This window comes from Papaver somniferum, chromosome 5 (assembly GCF_003573695.1).
Source record: "Papaver somniferum cultivar HN1 chromosome 5, ASM357369v1, whole genome shotgun sequence".
Classification (NCBI taxonomy): Eukaryota; Viridiplantae; Streptophyta; class Magnoliopsida; order Ranunculales; family Papaveraceae; genus Papaver; species Papaver somniferum.
The window spans coordinates 85,835,543-85,860,005 of record NC_039362.1 but is presented as its reverse complement, the minus strand read 5'-3'; the positions used below and the strand labels follow the sequence as shown (position 1 = coordinate 85,860,005).

General features: G+C 37.3%; 5 protein-coding genes and 1 long non-coding RNA gene across 29 annotated transcripts; 4 read left to right on the top strand and 2 right to left on the bottom strand.

Moving 5' to 3' along the window:
- Nucleotides 1–22: 22 nt before the first annotated feature.
- Nucleotides 23–2,099, top strand: LOC113279252 (pentatricopeptide repeat-containing protein At2g33680-like). The gene is made up of 6 exons (XM_026527953.1): nucleotides 23–161; nucleotides 281–516; nucleotides 690–722; nucleotides 1,027–1,086; nucleotides 1,395–1,484; nucleotides 2,037–2,099. Exons 1-6 carry the CDS (start codon nucleotides 23–25, stop codon nucleotides 2,097–2,099), a joined length of 621 nt encoding a protein of 206 aa, XP_026383738.1.
- Nucleotides 1,788–6,776, top strand: LOC113282089 (cyclic nucleotide-gated ion channel 1-like). The gene is made up of 8 exons (XM_026531014.1): nucleotides 1,788–1,965; nucleotides 2,592–2,756; nucleotides 3,140–3,707; nucleotides 3,979–4,191; nucleotides 4,332–4,612; nucleotides 4,744–4,855; nucleotides 5,089–5,325; nucleotides 5,950–6,776. The coding sequence occupies exons 2-8, from the start codon at nucleotides 2,728–2,730 to the stop codon at nucleotides 6,646–6,648; spliced, it is 2,139 nt and encodes a 712-aa protein (XP_026386799.1). The 5' UTR covers nucleotides 1,788–1,965; nucleotides 2,592–2,727; the 3' UTR covers nucleotides 6,649–6,776.
- A 95-nt stretch (nucleotides 6,777–6,871) lies between these two features.
- LOC113282091 (putative pentatricopeptide repeat-containing protein At3g15130) lies at nucleotides 6,872–14,237 on the top strand. Of its 13 annotated transcripts, none has more exons than XM_026531026.1 (8): nucleotides 6,872–7,282; nucleotides 9,275–11,405; nucleotides 11,682–11,812; nucleotides 11,919–12,342; nucleotides 12,429–12,640; nucleotides 12,816–13,021; nucleotides 13,360–13,478; nucleotides 13,636–14,071. In XM_026531026.1, exon 2 carries the CDS (start codon nucleotides 9,399–9,401, stop codon nucleotides 11,247–11,249), a length of 1,851 nt encoding a protein of 616 aa, XP_026386811.1. In that variant the 5' UTR covers nucleotides 6,872–7,282; nucleotides 9,275–9,398; the 3' UTR covers nucleotides 11,250–11,405; nucleotides 11,682–11,812; nucleotides 11,919–12,342; nucleotides 12,429–12,640; nucleotides 12,816–13,021; nucleotides 13,360–13,478; nucleotides 13,636–14,071. The 13 variants fall into 13 exon arrangements, with proteins under 13 accessions (XP_026386811.1, XP_026386810.1, XP_026386805.1 ...); XM_026531025.1 differs by having other exon boundaries at nucleotides 13,600–14,071; XM_026531020.1 differs by adding an exon at nucleotides 14,104–14,237 and having other exon boundaries at nucleotides 12,816–13,922.
- Nucleotides 14,238–14,252: 15 nt separating this feature from the next.
- On the bottom strand, nucleotides 14,253–15,602 carry LOC113282093 (pentatricopeptide repeat-containing protein At3g18020-like). The gene has a single exon (XM_026531029.1). It carries the CDS (start codon nucleotides 15,575–15,577, stop codon nucleotides 14,306–14,308), a length of 1,272 nt encoding a protein of 423 aa, XP_026386814.1. The 5' UTR covers nucleotides 15,578–15,602; the 3' UTR covers nucleotides 14,253–14,305.
- LOC113282094 (pentatricopeptide repeat-containing protein At3g18020-like) lies at nucleotides 14,345–16,359 on the bottom strand. Its single transcript, XM_026531030.1, has one exon. The coding sequence runs from the start codon at nucleotides 16,334–16,336 to the stop codon at nucleotides 15,584–15,586; it is 753 nt and encodes a 250-aa protein (XP_026386815.1). The 5' UTR covers nucleotides 16,337–16,359; the 3' UTR covers nucleotides 14,345–15,583.
- A 391-nt stretch (nucleotides 16,360–16,750) lies between these two features.
- Nucleotides 16,751–22,853, top strand: LOC113282095. 12 transcript variants are annotated; one of them, XR_003326551.1, is made up of 12 exons: nucleotides 16,751–17,078; nucleotides 17,315–17,375; nucleotides 17,446–17,597; nucleotides 18,376–18,488; nucleotides 19,306–19,521; nucleotides 19,766–19,831; nucleotides 20,539–20,599; nucleotides 20,839–20,886; nucleotides 21,649–21,734; nucleotides 21,826–21,998; nucleotides 22,103–22,316; nucleotides 22,426–22,853. It is a non-coding gene; the product is annotated as an uncharacterized LOC113282095 (long non-coding RNA). The 12 variants fall into 12 exon arrangements; XR_003326544.1 differs by having other exon boundaries at nucleotides 20,993–21,734; XR_003326550.1 differs by lacking the exon at nucleotides 19,766–19,831 and having other exon boundaries at nucleotides 20,993–21,734.
- Nucleotides 22,854–24,463: the final 1,610 nt, after the last annotated feature.

Genomic DNA, 24,463 nt, shown 5'->3' with positions numbered 1-24,463 from the left:
AGCAAAAATGATGTTTGAAACAATGGAAAAACGCGATGTTGTTTCTTGGACAATGATGATTACAGGATTTGGTCAGCATGGGAAAGGTAAAGAAGCTATAGACATCCTGAGAATGATGCTAAGTGAAGGATTTAAGCCAGATGATATTACATTGCTTGGAGGTTTGTCTGCGTGTAGCCACTGCGAGCTTGTTGATGAAGGGCTTCAGCTTTTTCGGCAGATGGTATTAAGCCGAGGAAGGAACATTTTGCTTGTGTTATTGATATGTTGGGTCGGGCAGGAAGGTTGAAGGAAGCAGAGATATTTATTCAGCAAACGGGAGTTGGATCAGAAGTCTTTGTATGGGAAGCATTGCTTGGTGCTTGCAGTATCCATGGAGAGCTTGAATTGGGAGAAAGATCTGCCGAAAAGATTATGAAATTAGAACCCAGAAGAAATCAACCCACGTGCTATTGGCGAATATATATGCTGATAGGGGATTATGGGAGGACAAGGAAAAGGTCCGAGAGAGCTTGGGTATGAGTGGGTTGAAAAAAGAGACTGGCAACAGTTGATCGCCGTTTAGCGTACAGTGTACCTGGACGCTACTCCCGACAAAAGACACAGACTCTTGGCTTAAATTCACTTCTCTTCGCCGAAAAAGTGGTAGTATTAGTCAGATTTGATCTACTTTAGTGAACCTCTTACAGGTTAGTGGTGCACGTTGGATGGGGAATTATGCTGTGAGTTGTTATTATTATTTTGTTCATAACGTATCTCATTTTTCGTTATATAATATATTTACTGGATACTGTACGACACAGAAACTACTCTAGGGGATTTTCCATTCACGAGTGATTATTGCCTACTTAAAGTATCAATGATCTCTTGGGGAAGATCTGAAACAATGTGAATAACTTGCAAGGTTGCAGGCACCAGGAATACCTTATTCTTCAAATCCTTCAATTATGCATTTGTAATGCCTACTTGGGGGCTAATTTTAGTGTAGTTTTTGCAATCCTTTATGTAGTTGTTTGTCTCTTTTAGGATCTTGCTTTTGAGCTTTCTGGAGCAAGGAACATTTCACCAACGGTGCCAGGTGGTTCAGTTAGTTCTTCACATCCTCGTATCCCCTTATGACATGTGTTTATCTGAAACTTCAGACTTGGCAGTGGGCACTTTCTCCGGTGTTACACCAAACAAGGTTGTTAATATTGATATGGCTTTTTCCTTTTTCTCGTCTTGTGCCTATTATTTATCTGTATGCTAATTGACTGTTGTAGTCAGCAGAAGCCTTGTTGCATTCTGGTATGCCACTCAATGTGCAATTGATTGGTCGAAAGCATGGCACAAGTGGGCACTACTCAATACTGCAGTTATGTCTGATTACACCATAAGAGGCTTCTCTGATTTAGCTGGGCAGTATATTCGTTGTAGAAGCTGTTACTGGTTTTCATTCAATTGCGTTTGCAGTAACCACGAAAGGCATGGATCATAGTTTACAGGTAAAGTGGTTCACCCGGAGGCCCATGAATGCTTCATGAAACAAGTTATCTTGATCAAATGTTATGGTCAAGTATGAAACTTCCAACAGTTCACATTGACCTTCAACTGGAAGTCAGTGTTGTTGTCAATGTACAGTCTCAAACCTAACTTGGTCATCCCTTATCACCTAACACTATCTGGCTATATCATCACAAAATTGGTCCTAGGTTTGGTCCCCTTGTAGGGCCCTCTCTTTCATTTTCTCGTCTTTTTCACTGTCAGTAATACTTATTCAATTTCGGTAGTCTCTATCCAAACATGAAATCAAACGAAAGAGCGTTGGAATCCTGACGTAAGTCTCGCGGAAACTTCATCCCATTAAAGACGTCGCCTATTTTTAGTTTCAGTCCTCAGAAAATAAAGGAAGATAAAATCTAGTTGATAAACGTCAATAACAGTACTAATGAATTCTACTCTCTTCACAAAATCTGCAATTCTTAGGTAATATTTTGTTTTTATCTCTTTTATTTGCTTCTGTACTTAATTAACATAACTAGTGAAATCTTGTGTAGAGTAGTTCAATTATAGTAAGAAATGAAAACAATTGTTCAGATTTCTCAGTTTTGGTACTTTAGTTTATATGGAACTGAACTGCTATTGATAATTAAGAACATATTCTCTTTACACAAACAAAATTTAGATATAGAAACCAAATATAGTAACTGTATACATAAATACTATGGTTCAACCTGTATATGACTGTCTGTGAAGGTGATGATGAGATGATTTGAATTATTGGAAGATGTTGGATTAATAATTCAAATCTTATTATTTTATGTTCTTTAGAGAGTCAAAATAAAACATGTGATTATTATTTTTTATTTTTTTTGAAGCATGTGAAATGTTATTAGTGTTTGTTTTAGATATTTTGATTTTTGTTTAAGGGTTTGGATTTACTAAAATGTTGGTATTTGGTTTCAAAGTGGTTTAGGGTTTTGGATGACTAATTTGAAGTCTATATAAAGCATTGTAGCAGGAATTGCTCCATGTCTTTACTTGAATGGAGGAAGAAAAGCCAACAATAAAAAAAGAAGAGAGGGTTTAAACTTGACTTGATCTATTTGCAGGGAACGACAATTGTTGGTTTTCTGTCTATAATGGTGATTAACTAGCAACAGAAAAAAGCGAAGAGGATTTAGCTTCTTTGGGTGGTGAAAGATTATCCCCGTAATTAAGACTGGATTCTACGCACAATCTGAATAAATGAATTTCAGAGAAGAAAAATTTGTCAAGTGAGTTCCTCTGTTCTCTAGTCTTTCGTAGTTATGAACTTGGTAATGTCAGGCACTTGAATATGTTTTTTTGTATTATTATTTGAATTCATGTTTGGGTTTTGGACGGTATTGGCTGTTTTGATAGATTGCATTTCTACTTCATTTTAAGATTCTGTGACAAAGGAGGACTTTATTATTTGGTCACAAAAGACATTTTGAATGGGTAGTTAGACTCATTCAGTGAAGAGGCTTATTTCTCTATTTTTGCGAATATTCTTGACAATCGGCTATTTTCCTACCTAGGGAATATATAAATTTATCGTGTTTGTCACTTGGAAATCAGAGAATTGACATTTGTCGTATAGGAACTTGGGGAACTTGCTGACTGTTATATGTCCCAGGTTTCAGGACTGGTCTTCAGAGAGATCTTTAAGTTCTGAGAGGCATTTCTCGGCGGGAGGTGATTCTGGGAAATTCACCGAAACAGTAAGCTCTATCTCAGAAAGAATATGGAGAGGTTTGTCACGGGGTTCGGAGGGGATTAGACACGTCAGGAAATCATTCAATTTTAATTCCTCTAGTGATTCTTCAGTATCAGACACAGAGTCCAAGAGAAAAATTCTTGACCCACAAGGTTCATTTCTTCAAAAGTGGAACAAGATATTTGTATTGTCATGTGTGCTTGCAGTTTACTTGGACCCCTTATTCTTCTACATCCCAGTGATTGATGGTCAGAAGAATTGCCTTGATTTGGATAAGAAGTTGCAGATAACTGCCTGTGTTCTGCGTTCCTTCACTGATATCTTTTATGTACTTCATATTATCTTTCAATTTCGCACTGGATTCATTGCTCCTTCTTCTCGAGTGTTTGGAAGGGGTGTTTTGGTTAAGGATCCTATATCCATAGCTCGACGGTACTTGCGCTCATCCTTCCTTGTTGATATTCTCGCAGTTCTTCCACTTCCTCAGGTACAATAGTTCTTTGAGACATCAATATGTCATAATTCTATCTCAAAGCATCATTACTGCTGATTACTAATTACATTAATAACTATTTCACTGGTATGATCGTGTATTAGCATGGGTTGTGAAACATTTCACTGTTTGAAACTACTGCGGCTTCAAGATTTGTTTTTGCAATACCATCTCTTTGTAAATCAATTCACTTGCTGGAGTTTTTTACCTATTACCGACAAACATTAGTATTTGAGGCCTAATGTTTACATATTAATCCCATCAGGTGGTTATTCTGTTTATCGTCCCCAAATTGCATGGGTCGGCATCATTAAATACCAAAGACTTGTTGCGCTTCATTGTATTTTTCCAGTACTTTCCAAGGCTTTACCGAATCTATCCCCTGTATAAAGAAGTCACAAGAACATCTGGTATAATTACTGAAACGGCATGGGTTGGAGCTGCTTTCAATTTATTTCTTTACATGCTCTTTAGTCATGTAAGTTAGATGGTTTTCCGTTAACTTGATTATACTTGCTCAATTACAGTCTTTTATGGAGATCAACTATTTTCGCTTATTCCTGTCTTTTACATCATGGCAGCAAGATATGTCCCATCTGATTCTCTTGTACCTTTTAGATGTTTGGAGCCTCTTGGTATCTTCTCTCGATTGAGCGGCAAGACAGCTGTTGGCGTAAGGCTTGTGGCGATAATCAGACATGCAACTTATCTCTATACTGCGGTGCTGACTCCACTATGGCAAACACTATAAATGTAACAGCCCAGTGTGTACTTAATGATACATCTCCATTCTTCGATTTTGGCATATACCTTGATGCACTTACATCTGGTGTGGTGGAGTCATCTGATTTCCCATCGAAGCTCTTTTACTGCTTGTGGTGGGGCTTGAGAAGTCTGAGGTTTGTGCTTATACACACGAGTTATTTATGTGGGATCTATCTTATAGAACTTTATATGTTAGCTCATTTGAAAGAAACACATGTCGCATTTGAATCTAAGGGACGTTGAGACGACCATCTATTGTTTGCAGTTCACTTGGTCAAAATCTGGAAACTAGTACGTTTGTTGGGGAAATTCTATTTGCGATTTCTATTTCCATCTTTGGCTTGGTCTTGTTTTCTCTTCTTATCGGCAACATGCAGGTTAGCTTGAAGCCCTTGTTTTACGACTTTTTCTAGTTGCTTATTTGTACTAGAACTGCTGTTGGAACAAGTCCCTTCAAAGAAACATATGATAAACACTGAATGGCAGAGGTATACAAGCATACAACATCGATACAGACTCAGGATAGAGAAACCAGCGATATTATCTCTATGATTACACTTGCTCTTTCTATACCGGATTTGATGATCCAAAAATTTGTGTTTTGTGACAGACATATCTCCAGTCAAATACTGTTAGATTAGAAGAAATGAGAGTAAAGCGTCGAGATGCAGAGCAGTGGATGTCCCATCGTCTGCTCCCTGACCCCTTGAAGCAACGGATTAGGAGGTACGAGCAGTACAAATGGCAAGAAACAAGAGGGGTAGATGAACAGAATCTCATCTGTAACCTTCCCAAGGACCTCAGAAGGGACATCAAGCGTCACCTTTGTTTGAATCTACTCATGAGGGTGAGTCCTTTTGCCTTCATATGTATTGTTATTACTTTCCGTTACTGCATCTTTGCTGGAAAAACGTCTTCGGTTCAAGTTATGCAGTTCATATATCCTTCCCTTCAGACCTACTTTAAGTTGACCATATAGAAATCTGCTAGTTGGCACTGACTTGTGTCTAACAGAAGTGGAACTGAGTGGTTTGCTGTACTTGGCTTGTGACATGACTATATTGGGTCGTCAAAATATCAAGTTCATATTCATGTCGAGATCAGCATATTGAAACTCTTGAATCCCTTGTTGCCCGCCTCTTTGTACAACTAAAAGTTGGTCCTAACAATGAACAAGTATATTTTGTACAGGTTTGGGTGAAAGAACATATGCACCCTGTGAATAGGGCATTGATAATAGATCTTGAAACTCATATTCATTGAGGTTGCGGCTTCTAGTTTATAGTTGAATAGGGAGATAGTGATAGACTATTTGAATTATTATGATGAATATACATGTGAATGGCTTGACTTCAGTATGTTCTTTTCTTTACTCTCTGTCTCACTTCTTGACTGAGTATGTAAAGTCTTTCAACTTAGGGATGAATTCTAATTCTTGAAAGATGACCTTATGTCTTCCTCACTATTTTAGGTTCCTATGTTTGAAAAAATGGATGAGCAACTACTGGACGCAATGTGTGATCACCTCAAGCCAGCTTTGTACACAGACGATAGCTATATTGTCCGTGAAGGTGACCCTGTTGGTGAAATGCTCTTTATAATGAGGGGAAAGCTATTGAGTGTGACTACGAATGGTGGAAGGACTGGATTTTTCAACTCTGATAATCTAAAAGAAGGAGACTTTTGTGGAGAAGAACTTCTTACATGGGCTCTAGACCCCAATTCAAATAACAATCTTCCCATATCTACCAGAACTGTCCGGGCTTTGACAGAGGTTGAAGGTTTCGCTCTAATGGCTGATCATTTAAAGAGTGTTGCTTCGCAGTTCAGGCGACTCCACAGTAAGCAACTCCGTCACACTTTCAGATTTTACTCTCAGCAGTGGAGGACTTGGGCTGCATGTTTCATTCAAGCAGCTTGGCGGAGGTATAGTAAGAAGAAGGCAGTGGAGTCCTTACAGGAAGAGGAGGACAGATTACAGGATGCACTGGCTAAGGGTGGCGGTACCTCACCAAGCCTTGGTGCAACAATATATGCTTCACGATTTGCTGCAAATGCCTTGCGTGCAATTCGACAACATGGCTCGCGGAAGGCAAGGTTGCAAGAGAGATTACCACCATTGATTCTTCAAAAGCCAGCAGAGCCTGATTTTTCGGCTGAAGCTCGTTAGTATAGGTAATAATTTGCTTGACGGCTCAACCTAATGATTTTCATAAAGTCAGAAGCCATATATGTGTTCATGGCATCTCTATGTACCGGATCTTTCTGCATAGTAAATATGAAAAATGCATTTCTACATCGTGATGTTTCTATATACATTTATCTCCTGTTAGATACCACTTTTTGCGTTTGTGGGTGAAAATTAGAACACAAGCTATCAGCTCTTACTGAACTCATTTAGCATCTGAGGGCTCATGAATGCATCTGGTTGCAATTTCGTGGTTCCAAAACTTCGGGTCTAGAGACAAATAACATGAATGGGCTTATACTTGAAACATCTTGATGAAAAGACTGCTCGTTATCCTCTTAAGTTGAGGAATGAGGATCAAACTGATTTGAAAAGCTGATCAAATCTCTCTATCTGGTTGGGAGGATGCCAATTGGAATGTCTAGTTTTAAAAATGGTCACATGAGAAAATGCGATTCGGATTTTTGGCGGTATAGTTTTTAACCCGAACCGGGCATCCTAACCAGCAGGCGGATATAACTACTGGCAATATATTTGCTTTGTTGGAAATCTACAAACTTCTTCTTCCTTCCAAATTTCAGCCTACAAACCAATTGCACAAACGTACAGTACCAAGGTACGGTTTCTTCATCTTTGAAACTAATTCGTTTGTCAAAGCTCCGATTTTCTTAATGTCTGTAATTCCTCTTTTTTTTTCTTCTTTTCTTATGTATCCTGCTGACTAAAACCTTCAACAACTATACAGATTATCATGTGAAGTTCTTTACAGATGTTATCAATCACTGTTTATGAACTCTAAGACTTATGAAATTCATTCTAGGTTATAGTTTATCTGACATATATTGAAACACTTACATTTTTGTACAATACTCAACCACTGTTTGATAAAATGACTTAAAAGAAGTGCCTTGAGATTGATTGTAATTTAAGGATTCTAAAGAGATTTTGACTAGTGGGTTTTGTTTATATGCGGTGTTTGAGTACTGGGTTTTCATTAGATATTAATTGTTGTATTTCTACTTTATGTTACAGCTAATAGTTTGAGATTATCAGCTGAAGTGTGCTTGTAATTATGATTTTTAGCTGTGGATTCTGTTGGTTGTTCACCATTCGTTTAAACTGAACAAGGGAATAGTATTGGTTACCATGGTGGTGAAGTGCCCAACGAGATTATGATATTAGGTCCATTAGAGAGTTGAATTCATACATTGCATTTACTATTCATGTCGCTGCTGCATCTCATCATGGGATTATGTTTGCATCTTTCAGTGATTTGTTTTTGCTGTTGTTTGTGCCCATTTTGTTTCAACTTAATGCATCAACTAGGGGAAGAGTTGTTAATTGTGTTGTTGCCTTGGTTGTTTTTGTTATTTTCTTGGAAATTAGAGTTGTATTCCATTCGTTTGGAAAGTATATTCAGGTGCCATCGCCTTTGAGTAATCTTGCTTGTGACTATTTTGATGCTGGGAGGGGCTTTTGCTTTGGGTGCTGATGCAATTGATATGATTGGTGATGCATTAGCTCCGTTGCTTTTACTAGTTTCTTAGTTATCGTAGCTGGAGCGCTTGTTGTTTGGTTCCCCATTTGAGTACTTCTAAGTAGATTCGAATTTGTAGTTCAGATACGCGTCTTTATGCATAAATTCCATTTGCTCTTCGAAAACTTGAATTATATTGCTCTTGCACACATTTTAGGAATGCTAGTGTGTGAATTGCACCAAATGAAGGGATCTGAAGAAAGAATTGTAGTCACGCTGCTCCATTAGTGTTTGCTATTGTAGCCATAACCCAATTGAGTCATGATAACTTGTTTAGCAAATTCCTTATCATTAATATTTTGTTATGTTTTACTTGTCTATGCAACCTAGATCATGGATGCTTAGTAGCTTAGCCAGGTCCGGAGGTTTTTATTATGTGGTACCCGGAAATATGTCTAAAGAATCTAAGATACTGTTATGTTTGTTGTCGTATATAATAAAATACTATTTGTATCTCTACTTTATGTTACAGGCTTACAGCTAATAGTTTGAGATTAGAAGCTGAAATATGCTTGTAATGAGAAGCTGAAATATGCTTGTAATGAGAAGCTGAAGTAAGACTATTAATCTGTTGTGGCTATTGTTAGTTTTTAAAGAATGAGTATCTTCAGCTGTGTACTTTTGCATGCTTTGTATTTCTATGATATTTTTTAAGTGTTAACAGTTATTTGAGGACATCAAATTGCCGACATCCCTTTTACCTGTTACCCACTTGCCCTCTTGTGTACCATAGTTCCAACAACTAAGCTGTGAAATAGTTTTGCCCTTACATTTTACTGCCCTAAATTTTCGCTGTTGACTTTCGAAACATCTAGTGAAAAACATGTAATCTGCAGTTGCACACGGCAAGCAACAGAGAGATTTGCTTGGATTACATAGGGAACAAATTCTTTTTCTTAGCAGTACTGTAGATTTGCTATTACTGTTTGTTCACAGGATTTATTTATTTTTAGTGCCCCCCACCCCCCAGTTTGAAATCCTGGTTCCGCCACTGTCTAAATTTAATAAACCTCTGCAAAAAAATAAAAATAAATTCAGTTATACTTTTGATAAGTGAGTGTTTTAATGCAGGGACATGCTCCGTAGATATCTTCCAGGAACTGAATTTAACTAACTGGAACGAAATTCGAACAAGAAGAAAGCTGTTTGATCCCTTGTCGCAGTAAAAAAAAAAAACTACAAAATAGTTGGTTCCATGATTCGTTGTCGTTTTGTGATTCACACCCTTGTTGGTGGCCATTGCAGTTCACCTTCACAGCTCTTTGTTCACCGCTTAAATCACCCTTTCAGAACTTTTAGTGTCTTTAACAATCATATTTCAGTTCACAAATACCCATCAAATGATTTCAAATTTCAACACCAGAATTTGATAAACTACAACCATTTTAGCCAGTGCCTACATGATTGTTTACATAATGGGAATTTCATGCTAGGTTCATCAGTTCATACTCATCTCATAAAATTGAGACTAAATGGGTTTATGTCCCTTTGGAATAAGCTTCTTCATTTCTACTGCAAATCCAATCAAATGCAACTTTGTCTTCAACTGTTTGAAGAAATGCCTTACAGAGATGTAGTCTCGTTCAATACAATTATTTCGGCCTCCTTTCGTAATAATGGTAGCCTAGGAGAAGGTATAGAGTTGTTGTCAAAGATGAAAAGAGAGGATCTTGAGCCAAATCATATTACATTGTCTGCACTGATTGGTGCTTGTGCTGGTTCTTCAGCTAGTATGAAATTAGCTGAGATATTTCATGGTCAAGCAATTCGATATGGGTTCTTTTCTAATTGTTTTGTTGGAAGCTCTTTAGTTGATAACTATGGAAAGCAAATGAAATTAAAGGAGGCTGTGCATGCATTTGACGATATAGTGGAGTTAGATTTGGTTTCGTGTAACATAATGATCGATTGTTTTGCACGTAATGGATGTAAAGAAAAAGCAACGAAAATCTTTTTGAGGTTACGAAGCAAGGGTGTAGAATTTGATAGCTTCACTTTGGCAAGCTTATTAAAAACGTGTTCAGATCCAAGAGATTTGAAGAGAGGAATGGAGATCCATGGGTGTGTTATAAAAGCCGGCTTATCTTCTGAAATACCCACCAGTAACGCACTTGTCACGATGTATTCCAAATGTGAAGAAGAATCAATTGCTGCTATAAAAATATTTGAGAGAACTCAAGCACCTAATATCATCTCCTGGACTGCAATTATTTCTGGGTTTATGCAAAATGGGCAGAATAACGAGGCAATTAAGTTCTATGAAAGAATGCTAAAAGTGGGGATGAAGGAAAATCAGTTCACCTTTGCTAGTATTCTTCCAGCTTACAATGGTTTAACAAGGTTGGAGCGAGGGATGCAAGTTCATGGCAGGATAATTAAGTTAGGATTTGTTTCAGATACTTTGGTGGGTAATGCTCTTATTGATATGTATTTCAAGTGTGGAAGCTTGATAGAAGCAGAAATGGTGTTCGAAAAAATGGAAGTACGCGATGTTGTTTCTTGGACAATGATGATTACAGGATTTGGTCATCATGGGAAAGGAAAAGAAGCTTTAGACATCCTGAGAATGATGCTAAGTGAAGGATTTAAGCCAGATGATATTACATTTCTTGGAGGTCTGTCTGCATGTAGCCACTGTGGGCTTGTTGATGAAGGCCTTCAGATTTTTCGGGTGATGGTAGATCATTATGGTATTAAGCTGAGGAAGGAACATTTTGCTTGTCTTATTGATATGTTGGGTAGGGCAGGAAGGTTGAAAGAAGCAGAGATGTTTATTCAAGAAACGGGAGTTGGATCAGAAGTCTTTGTATGGGAAGCATTGCTAGGTGCTTGCAGTATCCATGGAGAGATTGAATTGGGAGAAAGATCCGCCGAAAAGATTATGAAATTAGAACCGAGAAGAAATCAACCTTATGTGCTACTGGCGAATATATATGCTGATAGGGGATTATGGGAGGACAAGGAAAGGGTCCGGGAGAGCTTGGGAATGAGTGGGTTGAAAAAAGAGACCGGCAACAGTTGGATTGCTGTGCAGCGTACAGTTTAGAGGTATGACAACAAGGTGAATCACATGTCTTCAAGGAATCACCACATAGGAAAAAAGAGGAAATAATATAGATCTTCATCAATGGAGTAGTATATCTGTTAGTTTAATCAAGGCAGTTGTGTGATTAAAATACAAGGAACAAAGCAGCACGTAGAGGTGGATAAGCTTTTCTTTTTCCTGTCTATTTTTTGATCATCTCTTCTCCATTTCAAAGATACATTGTTTCGAAGGTGTAAAAATATTAACCTTCGTGATGCTTATTGTTTGGAGACAGTTCTTTAGTCTATGTATGTGGAACTTATCCTCTTCATCATCTGCTGTTTTTTTTTTGTCTTCTTTAAACCAATGCTAAGTCTGTTGAAAAATCAACTGCGCCATTCTTGTTTACCATAAGTTGATGTTTCTCTTTTTGGCTATTCTTAAATTGTACAGGTATGGCAAGCACTGCTCTCTGCCGGAGCACTTGGGCGCTACCCCTGGCAGAAGACATAGACCCTTGGCTTAAATCCGCTTCTCTTTGCTGAAAAAGTGGTAATATTAGTCAGGCGCGATCTACTCTACAGGTTAGTGGTGCATGCTGGATGTGGAAAATTGTGCTGTGAGTTGTTATTTGTGTTTTATTCATAACATATCTCATTTTTCGTCATATAATGTATTTACTGGATATAGTACGACCCAGAAACTACTATGGGAGATTTGCGATATCATGGACCTCCACAAGTGATTATAGCCTACTTAAAGTAACAATGGTCTCTTAGGGAAGATCTGAAACGATATGAATCATTTGCAAGGTTGCAGGTACCAGGAATACCTTATTTCTTTGAATCCTTTAAATGATGGAATCCTTTAAATGATGCATTTGTGATGCCTGCTTGGGGACTGATTTTAGTATAGTTTTTCGCAATCCTGTATGTAATTGTTAATTGTTCGTCTTTTTTGAGCTTTCTGGAGCAACAAACAGTTCGCCAAGGGTGCCAGGTGGTTCAGTTAGTTCTTCAAATCCTCGTATCTCCCTTATGGCCCGTGTTTATCTGAAACTTGGGACTTGGCAGTGGACACTTTTCTCCAGTGTTAGATGATGACACCATACAAGGTTGTTAATATTTCATTGACTTATTCCTTTTTCTTTTCTTTTGGCTGTAACTTATTTGTATGCTAATTGATTACTGTGGTCAGCAGAAGTCCTTGTTGCATTCCAGTGCCACTCAATGTGCAACTAATTGGTCAAAAGCATGGCACAAGCGGGCACTATTCAATACTGCAGTTATATCTCATTACACTGTAAGAGGCTTCTCTGATTTAGCTGGGGAGTATGTTGTAGAAGCTGTTACTGGTTATTTCATTCAATATTGATTGCAGCAACCACGAAAGGAGTGGATGATAGTTTACGGGTAAAATTGTTCACCCAGTGGGCATGTTTCTTATCTGCAGCTCATACTTGAATTTTACTAATAAAAAATCTGTATTCTACATTTAAATTGTTTAGTTGCGAAAATTCCTTCTTATTGTTGCACCTACTCTGATTTGCTTATCGTGATCTTAGATGGGCTGGTAATTTCCCTCCAGGATATCCTTCGTCTTCTCACGTTGTGGTTTAGTCATGGAGCTATAGCGGAGATTTTATTGGCACTGCAGAACGGATTTGCGTATGTTGATACCAACACATGGCTGGTTGTGTTGCCTCAGATATTGCCCGAATACATTCAAATAATAATGCTGTGAGAGAACTCATACAATCACTTCTGGTGCGGATAGGTCAAGAACATCCACAGGTTTGCCTTTAGCTGGTCCAGAATGTCTTCATGTACTTTGGTTAAATGTGGAGAATGGGTTAACTCTTATCACATTAGACCACCAACTGACTACCAGAAGCTGGGTTTGTTTGTCCTCCCTAGCAATATTCTACGGGAAAGTATAAAAGCCAGTCGAGCAAAACATTTATACTTCTGTCACATAGGTCTTTTTAGTTTGACTCCGACAAATGTTGAGGGTCTTCCGACTGTATGTTGGGTCTATGATTTTAGTGTTTAAGATTTTGCTGAATTTAGCAGATGCTGCCATTAGTTCTAATTCATTGAAAGAGTGTTTGGGATGTTGCTGGATTTAGCAGATGCCACCAGGCTGTATTTTGGTGAACATGACATTGAAGGAATGTTAAATGTGCTGGAGCCACTGCACGAAAGGCTCAAGGTGGGGGCCAGCACTGTTAAAGAACAAACCTTTATCCAGGTAGTTGTCTGCTCAAGGAATAAATTCATTTTGGTACTTCCATAGATCTGGATTTTGCGGAACTGTTGCTTGGTGAAACGAATTGTGATTGATTGACTAGGTAACATCTACTCATGTCCAGTTCATAAATCTTGTGGCGAATTCAATGTATTTTCAGCTCAAATTGTGGTCGACCCTTGGTTTAAGTGAACGAGTTGTTAAGCAGAAACCTTATGGATCGGCTGACTGATTGCTCAAAATTCAAGGATTTTCAGAATGTATGTTTATGACCTTGAAGCATTAACAATACTTCTAGGATTTGAGACTCTGAACTACTGATCCCTCCAAGTTGGTTAGTCGTGTTTGGTGCAATGAGTTTGAGGTCTGCTTTGCCAGATGCCTTATCGACCATGTCGCTACCATATATCTCTTGAAGGTTAAAATTTCTCCGGAATGTGCAGTGTGGTAAGTTGGAGCTTTGTCAAACAATGTTTACCTTTGTAGTCTTTGAGCTTATGCAGCGAGTTTTTGTTAGGCAGTAATGGGAACATAAACAATTTATACCAAAGCTGTAAAAATGATATTCCTGTCTATTGGCATTCATTTATTTTATATACTGATACAGGCATATGGTCATGAACTACAGGAGGCCTATGTGCTGCATGAAACAAGTTATGTTAATCAAATGTTATGGCCAAGTATCAAATGTCAACTTCACATTAACCTTCAAATCGGGAAGTCAGTATTGTCGACGTACACTGTTCGAAATTTTATCCGTGGATAACTCGATAAGACTTCTAATGCCGATCATTTCTTCTTGTGTATGTCTACAGTTACTGCAACCTTCCTCAACTGCTAACTTGATTGAAATCACCCATCTCTTTCTTTAAATTCCCATGTAATTTATCCAGAATTCTCCATGTTATGGAATCTGGGGCCAAACCATTCTTTCCCATCTCTCCTAAGATCTGGTAAGCCTGTGTTTTCAAACCTAACTTGCAAGCTTTGTCGATCAGAATGTTATAATTTACAATATTTGGAGAAACCCCACAATCAACCAATTCATATAAGAAATCACATGCTTCATTGAATTTACCCGAACCGCATAACCCTTTCAATATTTCTGCGTAAACGAAATCGTCGTGGATTTTTGAAGGCCAAACCACATCATCCCAAAATCTCTTTGCTTCATCTATTCTATTCGATCTACATAAACCCTCGATCATTATTGTGCAAGTAGTACTGTTGAAACCTTTTCCATCTTTCAGAACATCACAAAAGATATCCATTGCCTCATTAACCTTCTGTAATTTGCATAGTCCACGAAGAAGTGCATTGTAAGTCACAATACCAGGCTTAAGACCGTTTTCAGGCATTTTCACACGTAATAAATGAAAAGCCTCATCAGTTCTTCCATCATTTAGTAAACCAGAGATAACTGTTGTGAACGTCACAACATCTGGAGCACACAGATTCCCTGCTAACATATCATTAAGAACTTGTAGAGCTTCATCAACTCTTTTGCTTTTGCACAATCCCTTTACAATAGTGTTGAGTGTAACCACATCAGGCTGGCATTGGTTCTGAAGCATGGAAACAAGTACGTTAAGAAGCTCACTGGGATTATCCAAATTGCAGAGTGCCCTTAAGAATATATTGTAGACTCGAGTTCTGTCTATTGCTTCTATGCTCAACATATATTCAAGTAAGTCTTTGGCCTTGCAGATATCAGATTCCTGGCAAAGAGCTTCCACTAAAACTTTGTATGTAGCCTGTGATGGATAGTATCCAAATTCAGTACCTTCTTTATACAACTGATAAGCTCTCATGCAACCTCCCTCTTTGCTGAGACCATGAACTATAGAATTATATGAAACAAGACTTGGGAGGAACCCCTTTTTTCTCATTATGTAAACAATTCTCGACGCCCCATGGTTTTGTCCCACTCTACAAAGCGAATCTATCATCTGGCCGAAGGCAAACTCCTCGTTTACACTTTTCCCTTGAGGCATGTCTTCTGCAATCCTATAAACTTCATGAAAGAACCCTTCTCTACACAAAGAATCAATAAGATTAGCGAAAGCCGCATTGTTTACAGACATGTCTTTTTCATCGATCATTCTTCGTCAGAGCTGATTCATCAATTTCGAATACTCCTCGGCATTCCTTTTCCGTAAAACACCGCTTAGTAAAACACTGCAAGTAAGAGAATTAGGCAGTACCCCCTTGTTAGACATTTCATCAAGCACTTTATACGCATTATCCAATTCGCCCACTCTGCAAAACCCATTGATCATAGTTGTATAAGATATCGAATTCGGAGAATGGCCCCGAATTTTCATATCGTCAAACAACTTACGGGCTTCATCGGATTGATTGGAAGAGCAAAATTGATTGATGAGGCGATTATAATTAATCAAAGACGGAACAAATGAAGTTTTGGCAGCAATTAAACTACGAATAACAGTTAAAGTCTGTCGAGGAGTTTTGGCATCTAGGAGACGAGCAATGAGGACATTACAAGTACGTTCATCAAGAACAGAGTGATGGGTATTAATGAACTGAAGAAGACGATTGTGAGCATCTGTGAAACGATATGAACTGCAAAGAGCATGAATGATGCTGCTGAGGTTGAGTGAATCAGGAGAATTTCCATGGAGACGGAGATTATCGAGAAGAAGAAGAGCTTCATCTACTTTTCCATGTTGTGTGCAGAGACTATGGATTCTTTTAGTCCAGTATGTTTTGTTGTGTATGCTTTCTCCTTCTCCTTCATGTTGCTGTTGAGACGAAGGGTTTGTGTTTGTGCTGTAAAGGAGAGCATGTAGACGTTTGAGGATGATTGGATCTTTTGATCTTTTGACTGCAACCTTAATCATTTTCTCTCTTTGCCTCACTACTTCATTTTGGTAGTCACTTGGGCATACATTTATCAAATACAAATTTTCCTTCTTTTTGAAGGAAACAATCTGAAAAACAAAAGCGGCTAGCAAATATGGCCAAGTATAAAATTAAATTCTTGCGAGGAAAGACTTTTTTGTGCCTAAGCATAAAAAATGGTTTTTCTTTTTTGTTTTGTCAAAATAATTACAGTATAACTGTAATAAAAAAATGGTGGTCTTTGACTTTGAGATTTGAGAGTCAGACGGACAGGATTGGGCAGGGACTCTGATTCGACGGTCGGAATCATCCGAGCTATGATTTGGACGGTTAGGAACTATCGGGTAATATTAAGCGACGACGTATGGATGAAAAATAAAAGATTTTGTTAGATACTAAGATACTAACTTCTGTTTATATGGACTTGGACGGCTAGGAACATTGATAGTGACGAAGAAAAAACGAACTGTTCATCTTTTATGGATCTCTATCTCCATAAACCCAGCCATTGACATCACCGAGAAGATTCATTCGGAGTTGAAATTAAATCGATTAATCTCCAAAAGGAGAGATGCATCAGGATGGGAATCACAAGGAACAAAGGAAGGTGCATGTTATGGTTTAGGAAGGTGTTACGATTTCTGAACAGATTTCAGTGAATGTATGTCCAATTGTAGGGAACCTGAAGATTCTGCTCTTCTTAGAGAAGATTATCCTGAGTGTCTTCATCGTGCTAAAGAGGTTCGTTTGAAATTAATATGAAATTTTAATGAAAACCCTAGCTTTGAATTTAGTGGTAACCTGTTGTGTTTTTTTTTTCTTATATGAATTTATTCTATGTTGATGGTGATTTGAGCTGGAAATAACATGATTTCGGTTAACCTCTTAGAACCTCGGATTTTAGGAATCACTCGATGTATATCATGTGTTTATCTTATAAGGGTTCTCATAAGATTAGTAATATTGTTGCAATTTAGGGTATTAGGTTTACGATTTCTGGACAGATTTCAGTGAATGAAACGAGAGCACTCAGAGCAGGTATTTTCCTGCTTCTACTTTTCTCGGTTTTTATTTTGAACTGCCAAACTAAACTGTTTGAAACATATAGGGTGTATGTTATATTGAACTGACACGATAGTCCAAAACCGAACTTACTAGAGGAGGAAGAGATGCATCAGTTATAGATTTGAGAAAGGCCCCAAACTTGTGTGAATACCCAAAAGGGAAAGATGTGAAGAATTAAGGAACTCCTTGCATGAGGTTTGTTTCAACTACCCCTGAATCTGTCGTACTCTTTAAATTTAAGAAGCAATGTAAAGTAGATACGATATAATTCACTTATAAGATGCTGAAGCAGTGACACAAACATAATTCACTTATACAGTATAATTTAATCACATCCTCCTTTTCTCTGTACAAATTAAAAAATTGTTCCCAAGGTTTGCTGATGTTATTCATTGACCATGCGGTAAGCCCTAACTAACGGTATGTTACCAAATCCAAACAAAAGAAAGTCAGGCACCACAAATCTCTATTCAACCTTACTCTTAACTTGGTTTTTGAAGGTCAAATTGCTTGAAAGAAACTGAAAAAGATGGTGCAAATCTGTGTATTACTATGCAGTACTACACGGTAGATGAAGCTTTTTATCCTAATCTCTATAGTTTTCTCGACTTTCTCCTCTTCGTTTTAGCATAAATACCAAATTCCTTCCTCCCAGTATTACTCTCTCCCGCAAAACCTTAGAATTTTGTTTCCTGTGCTTTTTATTGTTTTGCGGTTCTTTCTTGCTTCTGTGTGTGATTCTTGATTACAAAAAGGTTAGATTATCATTCTTTCTGTGAATTAGTCGTTCTGTGTGTGTTGGTATGCTTTTCAATCTAACAATTTCGTTCTTCCTTTTTTATTTCGATTGTGTTTTATTGGTTTGTGGTGATGGTAGTTGTGTTTAAGTGGTGTTGTTAAATATGATTTTTTGCTTTCTGCACGATAGTTCGGTTTGTGTGATTAGGTGTACTGATTTATTGTGACATTACAGGTACAATTAGCCTCTGTACTACAGCTGCATCAAGGGTATTCGTCGATCTGGAATTCTTGATGTTCAGCCAGCGCACGATTTTAGTACAATGTAAATCAAAAGTGTTTTTCCAGGTATAATACATAAACGACTTGATTCGGTCCATCGCGAGTTCTAAATCCATATCATTACTAATTCATTCGCTGATGGATATAATATTGGTGTTTTGTGCTATATGGATATGTGGCCTTTATTTGAGGTAGTTAACAGTGCTGGCAGAATATGCAGCTGCATCTTCTCCATCACAGTGTATATTAAGCAGAATAAGTTGTGATATTTTCCAACCAGCTGAAAAGAAGATGAAGCAAATATAGAATATCCGTCCATGGTAGAATATCTATCCATAGGTTGGTGGAAAGGAACCTTCTCGAAACGTATCTGCTTAATATAGAATTGCAGCTCATCAAGTGACCATGTAATGTAGAGCTCCCTAGATGATGAGTATAGTGGCAAATCCAGCTTAAACTCATGGATATAGTACTAATACATCCCATCTTTACACATTAAATTTTGACCTATCATGCATATTCTCATGAGTTCTTAGTTTTCAATCTCTAGAATAGTACTCTGTTCGCTATATATGAAAATGGGCACGAATCCAGAACTAGATAGGAAGAGTTCACTGCGTGCTGGGTCACCTTCGTCCCGTTTTTGGGATATAGTACAAGAATAACATGGTCCATTCCTTTTCATGCATACAAAGCGAGCTAAAAGCTAACCTAACATAACCACTTAACCTAATTTTTCCTTGATTTTCATGATTTTATAATTAATGCACTAATATTTCTTTTGTCTTCCTTCGAAACATTCATATCAGATAGCCATCAGGTCTAACTATTCGTGTTTGTGATCTTATTGAGTTTTTATTGCTGATTTCGAGTTCTGCTGCAGGCTAAATATTCTCGAATGCAACAACAAAGCGATCTGATGCAGACTCAATGTTGATCTTGGATTTAAGAACAAATGAAGATAGAGGGAGCGGAAGCGGGAGATAGTAGAGAAACTCTAGCACGATAATTAATTAGAGTTTTTAATTGTGCTCTTCAAATGTTTGTCAAAATAGCTTGAAAGGAGTTTCCTGATGATCTAAGCCAGAAGAGTAATAAGGTGAGTACTGCTGTTAATTATAGCCATTAGAATTTCCATTGACAAGATTAGTGAAGGAATTTGACATTATAGCAGATTAGTGGAGAGCACAATAATTGAATTTTATTTAATCGACATCACTTTCAAAGGGTTGTTGATATTGAAATTCGTAAAGTTAGTAATCTTGAGTAGACGGGAAATAACTTCACATTGAATGACTCACTTTGTTTTGTTGCTCGATAATAATTTCTTAGCCATACAACAGGTTTTTGCTTGGTGATTTTCTTACAGTAAATATCCACAACATCAATTCTTGCGGTAAATTAGCAAGGTGAACATTTTATTTTATTTGTATAGTAATCATTGTGAAAATGAAACGTTAAAAAGTAATTTGTGTCGAATGCTTATGCTTAACTAGCCAATTTTACAATTAGCTATGAGTGTTTTCTTGCCACTATGAATGTATTTGTGCCGAATGATGATGATTGCGATCAGCTGTCCCTACTTTTGGGGTATAATGAGCAGGCAAAACCATGGCAGATGGTGTACCTCCATAGTCCATACCGCCCTTTTGGAGCCACAAGCATTAGATCTTATGTTTCTTCTTTCGGGGATCAATTTGATGAAAATAGTATGTATTAGAACTCTCATGTGGACGTGTATTTAAAAATGGATTGTATATCCTGTGACTACAAGATGCTGAAGCAAAATAATTCACTTATATGTTCGACATGAAAACAGAAGCTACTAGGTTGCAATTGATTTAAGACTCGCTTTAATAGGTTTACTTTTATTGGTCCCTTGATACAAAGCCATGAAACTGGGTCCTGGCCATTTCAGACATCCAATTTAAGTTTGAAAGGTGAAGACAACTGGGAAGACAGTAAGAAGTCCCCATATTACTGTTTCTAATTATTCCTTATATTTTTCAGCTGAAATTTAGCCTTTAGTCCTTTATGTTACTCAATGTTACATGCACATTCATATACAAGCAGGAATTCTCAAATGTCCGATTTCTTACCAATCTGTGAGTTGCAGGGTATGCATGTAGATGTTATTGCAGGGTGCTAATTCCAACAATCCAATTCCATCATTGCTGGTATGGATTAGATTGCTTAAAATTATGTTAATACCTCTGTGACTTACTAGATTTTTGTAATTTACAACAACCTGTATGATGTTTATGATCTTTTGTTTAGTTTTGTTTTACTTATTCTGCGACTAGCCTTCCTCGGAATGTATTAATTGCCAAATGTTTTACTTCTACACGAACCATTCCACATGCTATTAACCTGTTTTATTGGGAGCATTGAATCTGTCTTCATGTACATTGTGTAGGACTGTGATTGCTGATGCCGAGTTGTATTCCGGGCATTCAATTATAAGGTAAGTATTTATCAATTCTTTTTGTAGTCTGAGTCATATTTATCACGGGTTGGGTTGTCTAATACTTTATACCGTACATGTGTCTGATTATCTCTGTATGTCACAGATAGATACAAATATACTCATCACTAAAGGGAATTTGAGGGTCCAGCTCACTAGCTGGGAGTACAGCCCCACACTTCAATTATTCATCATTAAGTATCTACTTTAGCCCTCCCAAGTTAGAATTTTGGAACTCCCGGGTGGACTGATTTGCAAATAGTCACTTTACATTGCCACATACCGCAAATGCTATATATTGTATTCATTCAGTTAGTAGATGTACTATTTAGCAAGTTCATTTAAAGAATGATGTTTGATCCATCGTTGAGGGGTATTAAAATGAAGGTAGTGTCATGTACATACGTTACCCCGGAAATCATAATTCAACCGACTGCTCCAGCTGTTTTCAGCTAAATTTTATGTCAGAAGCTTGATTGGCAGTGCATCTGAAATTTGAAGTGCATCTGCAATTTTTGTAACATCTTAGCTGGGAGATTTTTGCGGGTGGTACAATATGAAGTGATAATTAAATGCTTAAGGTCAACTTGTTTTGCCATTTATTTGTTCAAAATTTTGATTTGTTATGTTAATGTAGAGATTGGAGCTAAGGCTTTTAAATTGGCAGAACTCTAACTGAGATTATGTTTACATTTTGGTTTCGGATATTACTGCAATTTGTACCTCCTAATTAGTGGTAAAACTCTTTCAACCTCTGGGCAGAACGCTGTCGCAATGGTAGCTCCAAATGTTGAATCTGTCGAAACACTGATAGCATGGCAGCCATAAAAACTTCTTTACAGATAGCTGTGAGTATCTGTTTTTCCTTTTAGTTTCTTTGTGCAATTTGTAGTTCAAATGCTATTGAAATGAAGTTGGTTCTCCATTTTTGCTATGCAGCTTATCTGCGGGCAACCTATCTTCTTCTCTTCATTGACTAAACTTAACTTTCACAAAAGTTTGTAGTGAGCTATACTTCAAAGAATTGGGTGAAGTTATTAATGTTTCAAAGGGCATGTTACTGTTGAGTTTGCGACAGACGAAGTAGTGTAGAAGGCAAGGTTTCTTATCTGGTGTGTTTTAGGGATCTCTTATTCATAATAATTGTGTAAAAATTTCAGTTAGTAACGATTTTAGTTTCTTATCTGAAAAATATTCATCTTTACCCCATCTCCAGGAACACCTTAGTTGAGGTTTTTGACAGTACCTCCAGTGATTTGGTTAGGCTGAAGCAAAGAGGTAAAGGAACGCATAACCTAACAGGTGTATCTAGCATCTGACGGGCAGTAGAACTCTAAGAGATAAATCTGCTTAAAGTTTCAAAGGAAAGTGAAAATGACTTCAAACAATGCCTTGCTCAGTCAGAATTTAATAAAGACGTAACAGCACAGGTTTGTTATTTATATCCTTGCGACGATGAACAGAGATATCCAAATTAAGTTATTTCTGAGAAACACGAAAGAGAATTGGCAGTCCCCTTAACTTTTGTTTAATATGCAGTATGTGGTTTAAGCTTAGATTATAAAGAGCTCAACGACCACAAATGAGAGTCTCCATTTGCATCTCCATTTGCAATTGGAGCACTAATGATTGCCAGTGTGTACACCATGGGTAATTTCTTACTGAAGGAGTATGACTTACACGGATCAAGAAGCTCAGATACAAACTATCCTTAGTGATAATAGTTAAGTGTACAACAAGAGGAGATGCAAGGGTCACTTGAAGCACGTCCAGATTAGGTGGTTGATTTGCTGGATGATAATTATCTCTCAACTTTCTGTTGTTTCTTCTTCTCCATTTTTCGATTTTTAACCTTGCCGTGTCAATAGATAATGAATTTGTTTTAAGAATTCCTCTTTAACCGTAACTATTTACTGTTACAACTCTGTACAGTTCAATGGAAAAGACTAAGGCCACTTCTTTTTGCATCTGTCTATTCTTGTGGTATCTTTTTTTATTCGCGTTCTACGATTCTGGATAATACAATCTTCCGTAGTGTTACTTGAATATAGTTAATGAAATTGTATCTATATACTAAAAGGAAAAATATCTTAGGTGTACACAATATATTTTACCTCGCGTTTTTAGGGGCCACTCAAAAGGATTTAGGGGCCAACAATAAAACAAAAAAGGTCACCCAAAGAGAAAATGTAGCCAGCCCTTATCTCGCGTAATTTGTAATGACAAAATTACCCTTATATATTCGGAGGATATGATAACATTTTTATCCTCCGATTTCAATCGGAAGCCAAAATATTACCCAGACTTCCGATTGTAGTCGGTGCAGTATAAGAATGATTTCTGTTTCATTTTTTCCATTTCTTTTTCATTTTTGAGTTGTTAGAGTTATAGAGAAGAAGGTGAAGGAAAAAAGGGAAAACCCATTTTATCACTACAAAAATGGATGGATATGAAGAAGAAGGTGAGAATCATGGGGAAGACGATTTGGGGTATATGTTGAATGATCCAAACTTTTGTGGAGAGGAAAACCTAGACGACCCTTTCATGGAAGAAAATGGAGAATCGCCTGATATTGAAGCTAACGATGCATGTAAAACACAGGTATTGTGTTAAGAAACTCAAATACTCGATTTGCATGCGTTTGTGTGCTTTTGTAAACAAGAAAAACCGATTATTGCATGCATTGAATGCCATGAACTACCCAGATTCGGTAGATAATTTCTCGAATAAACTTACGAATATAACACACTGAGTACCAAATATGTATATTCGGTAGTTCCAAGATAGTAGTTTACTGCCGAATATGAGAAAAAATCCCAAACTGGTTTTCCAAAAAAATCTACATTCGGTAGTTATGTAGAGTTATTTACCTCCGAATGGCCCCAAAAACGAATTCCTCAAAAAATTTCAAAACTCAGTATTCTTATCCTTTACAATCGGTAATAGTCTAACATTATTTGACTGCCGAATATAACAGTGGCCTCAAAATAAAATTTCCGAAAACTTGAAAATCGGATGTTTATCGATTAAAGTTATCTCCCGGTTATTTATATTCGGCTGTTTTACTATATATTTTAGATTCCGATTATATCATTTTTTGCACTCAGTAAACTGTGTACATTCATTTGCATAAATCAGGTGTTTTGGGTAACCGATAGGATTCCGAATATAGTATATTCGGCAGTTTGACTTATTTAATAACCTCCGATTATTGTATAATAATTTGTTGCTTTCATATGCAGGCCGTTGAAGAGTTTGTTGATGATTTCTATTTGAGGCCCGACACTTCCCTATACTATGCAAACGATTTGGTATACTCATTACTACTTTTTTTTTCTTTTTCAAAATTTATATGTTAAATGGTTATGCTTATTAGATTTGTTTTTTTATGCACGTTTAGACATTTGGAAGTAAGAAGGAGGCAAAGGAATGGCTTATGAACAAGGCAAAAGATAACATGTGCGTGGTAGTTCAAAATAATCATGTTAGTGACACTCGATTTGAAATGATTTGTGAGCGAGGTGGGACGCGAAAGAGTCACGAGGGAAAGAATAGTAAGTACGGAAGACGAATAGGA

Coding starts and splice junctions, on each gene's coding strand:
- LOC113279252 (XM_026527953.1), top strand. CDS start 23: ATGGAAAAACGCGATGTTGTTTCTTGGACAATGATGATTACAGGATTT. Junction 723..1,026: donor GTTGGATGGGGAATTATGCT/GTGAGTTGTTAT, acceptor TGTCTCTTTTAG/GATCTTGCTTTTGAGCTTTC. Junction 1,087..1,394: donor CAACGGTGCCAGGTGGTTCA/GTTAGTTCTTCA, acceptor TCTCTGATTTAG/CTGGGCAGTATATTCGTTGT.
- LOC113282089 (XM_026531014.1), top strand. CDS start 2,728: ATGAATTTCAGAGAAGAAAAATTTGTCAA. Junction 4,856..5,088: donor TTCTTATCGGCAACATGCAG/GTTAGCTTGAAG, acceptor GTTTTGTGACAG/ACATATCTCCAGTCAAATAC. Junction 5,326..5,949: donor GTTTGAATCTACTCATGAGG/GTGAGTCCTTTT, acceptor TCACTATTTTAG/GTTCCTATGTTTGAAAAAAT.
- LOC113282091 (XM_026531020.1), top strand. CDS start 9,399: ATGATTCGTTGTCGTTTTGTGATTCACACCCTTGTTGGTGGCCATTGC.
- LOC113282093 (XM_026531029.1), bottom strand. CDS start 15,577: ATGATCGATGAAAAAGACATGTCTGTAAACAATGCGGCTTTCGCTAAT.
- LOC113282094 (XM_026531030.1), bottom strand. CDS start 16,336: ATGATTAAGGTTGCAGTCAAAAGATCAAAAGATCCAATCATCCTCAAA.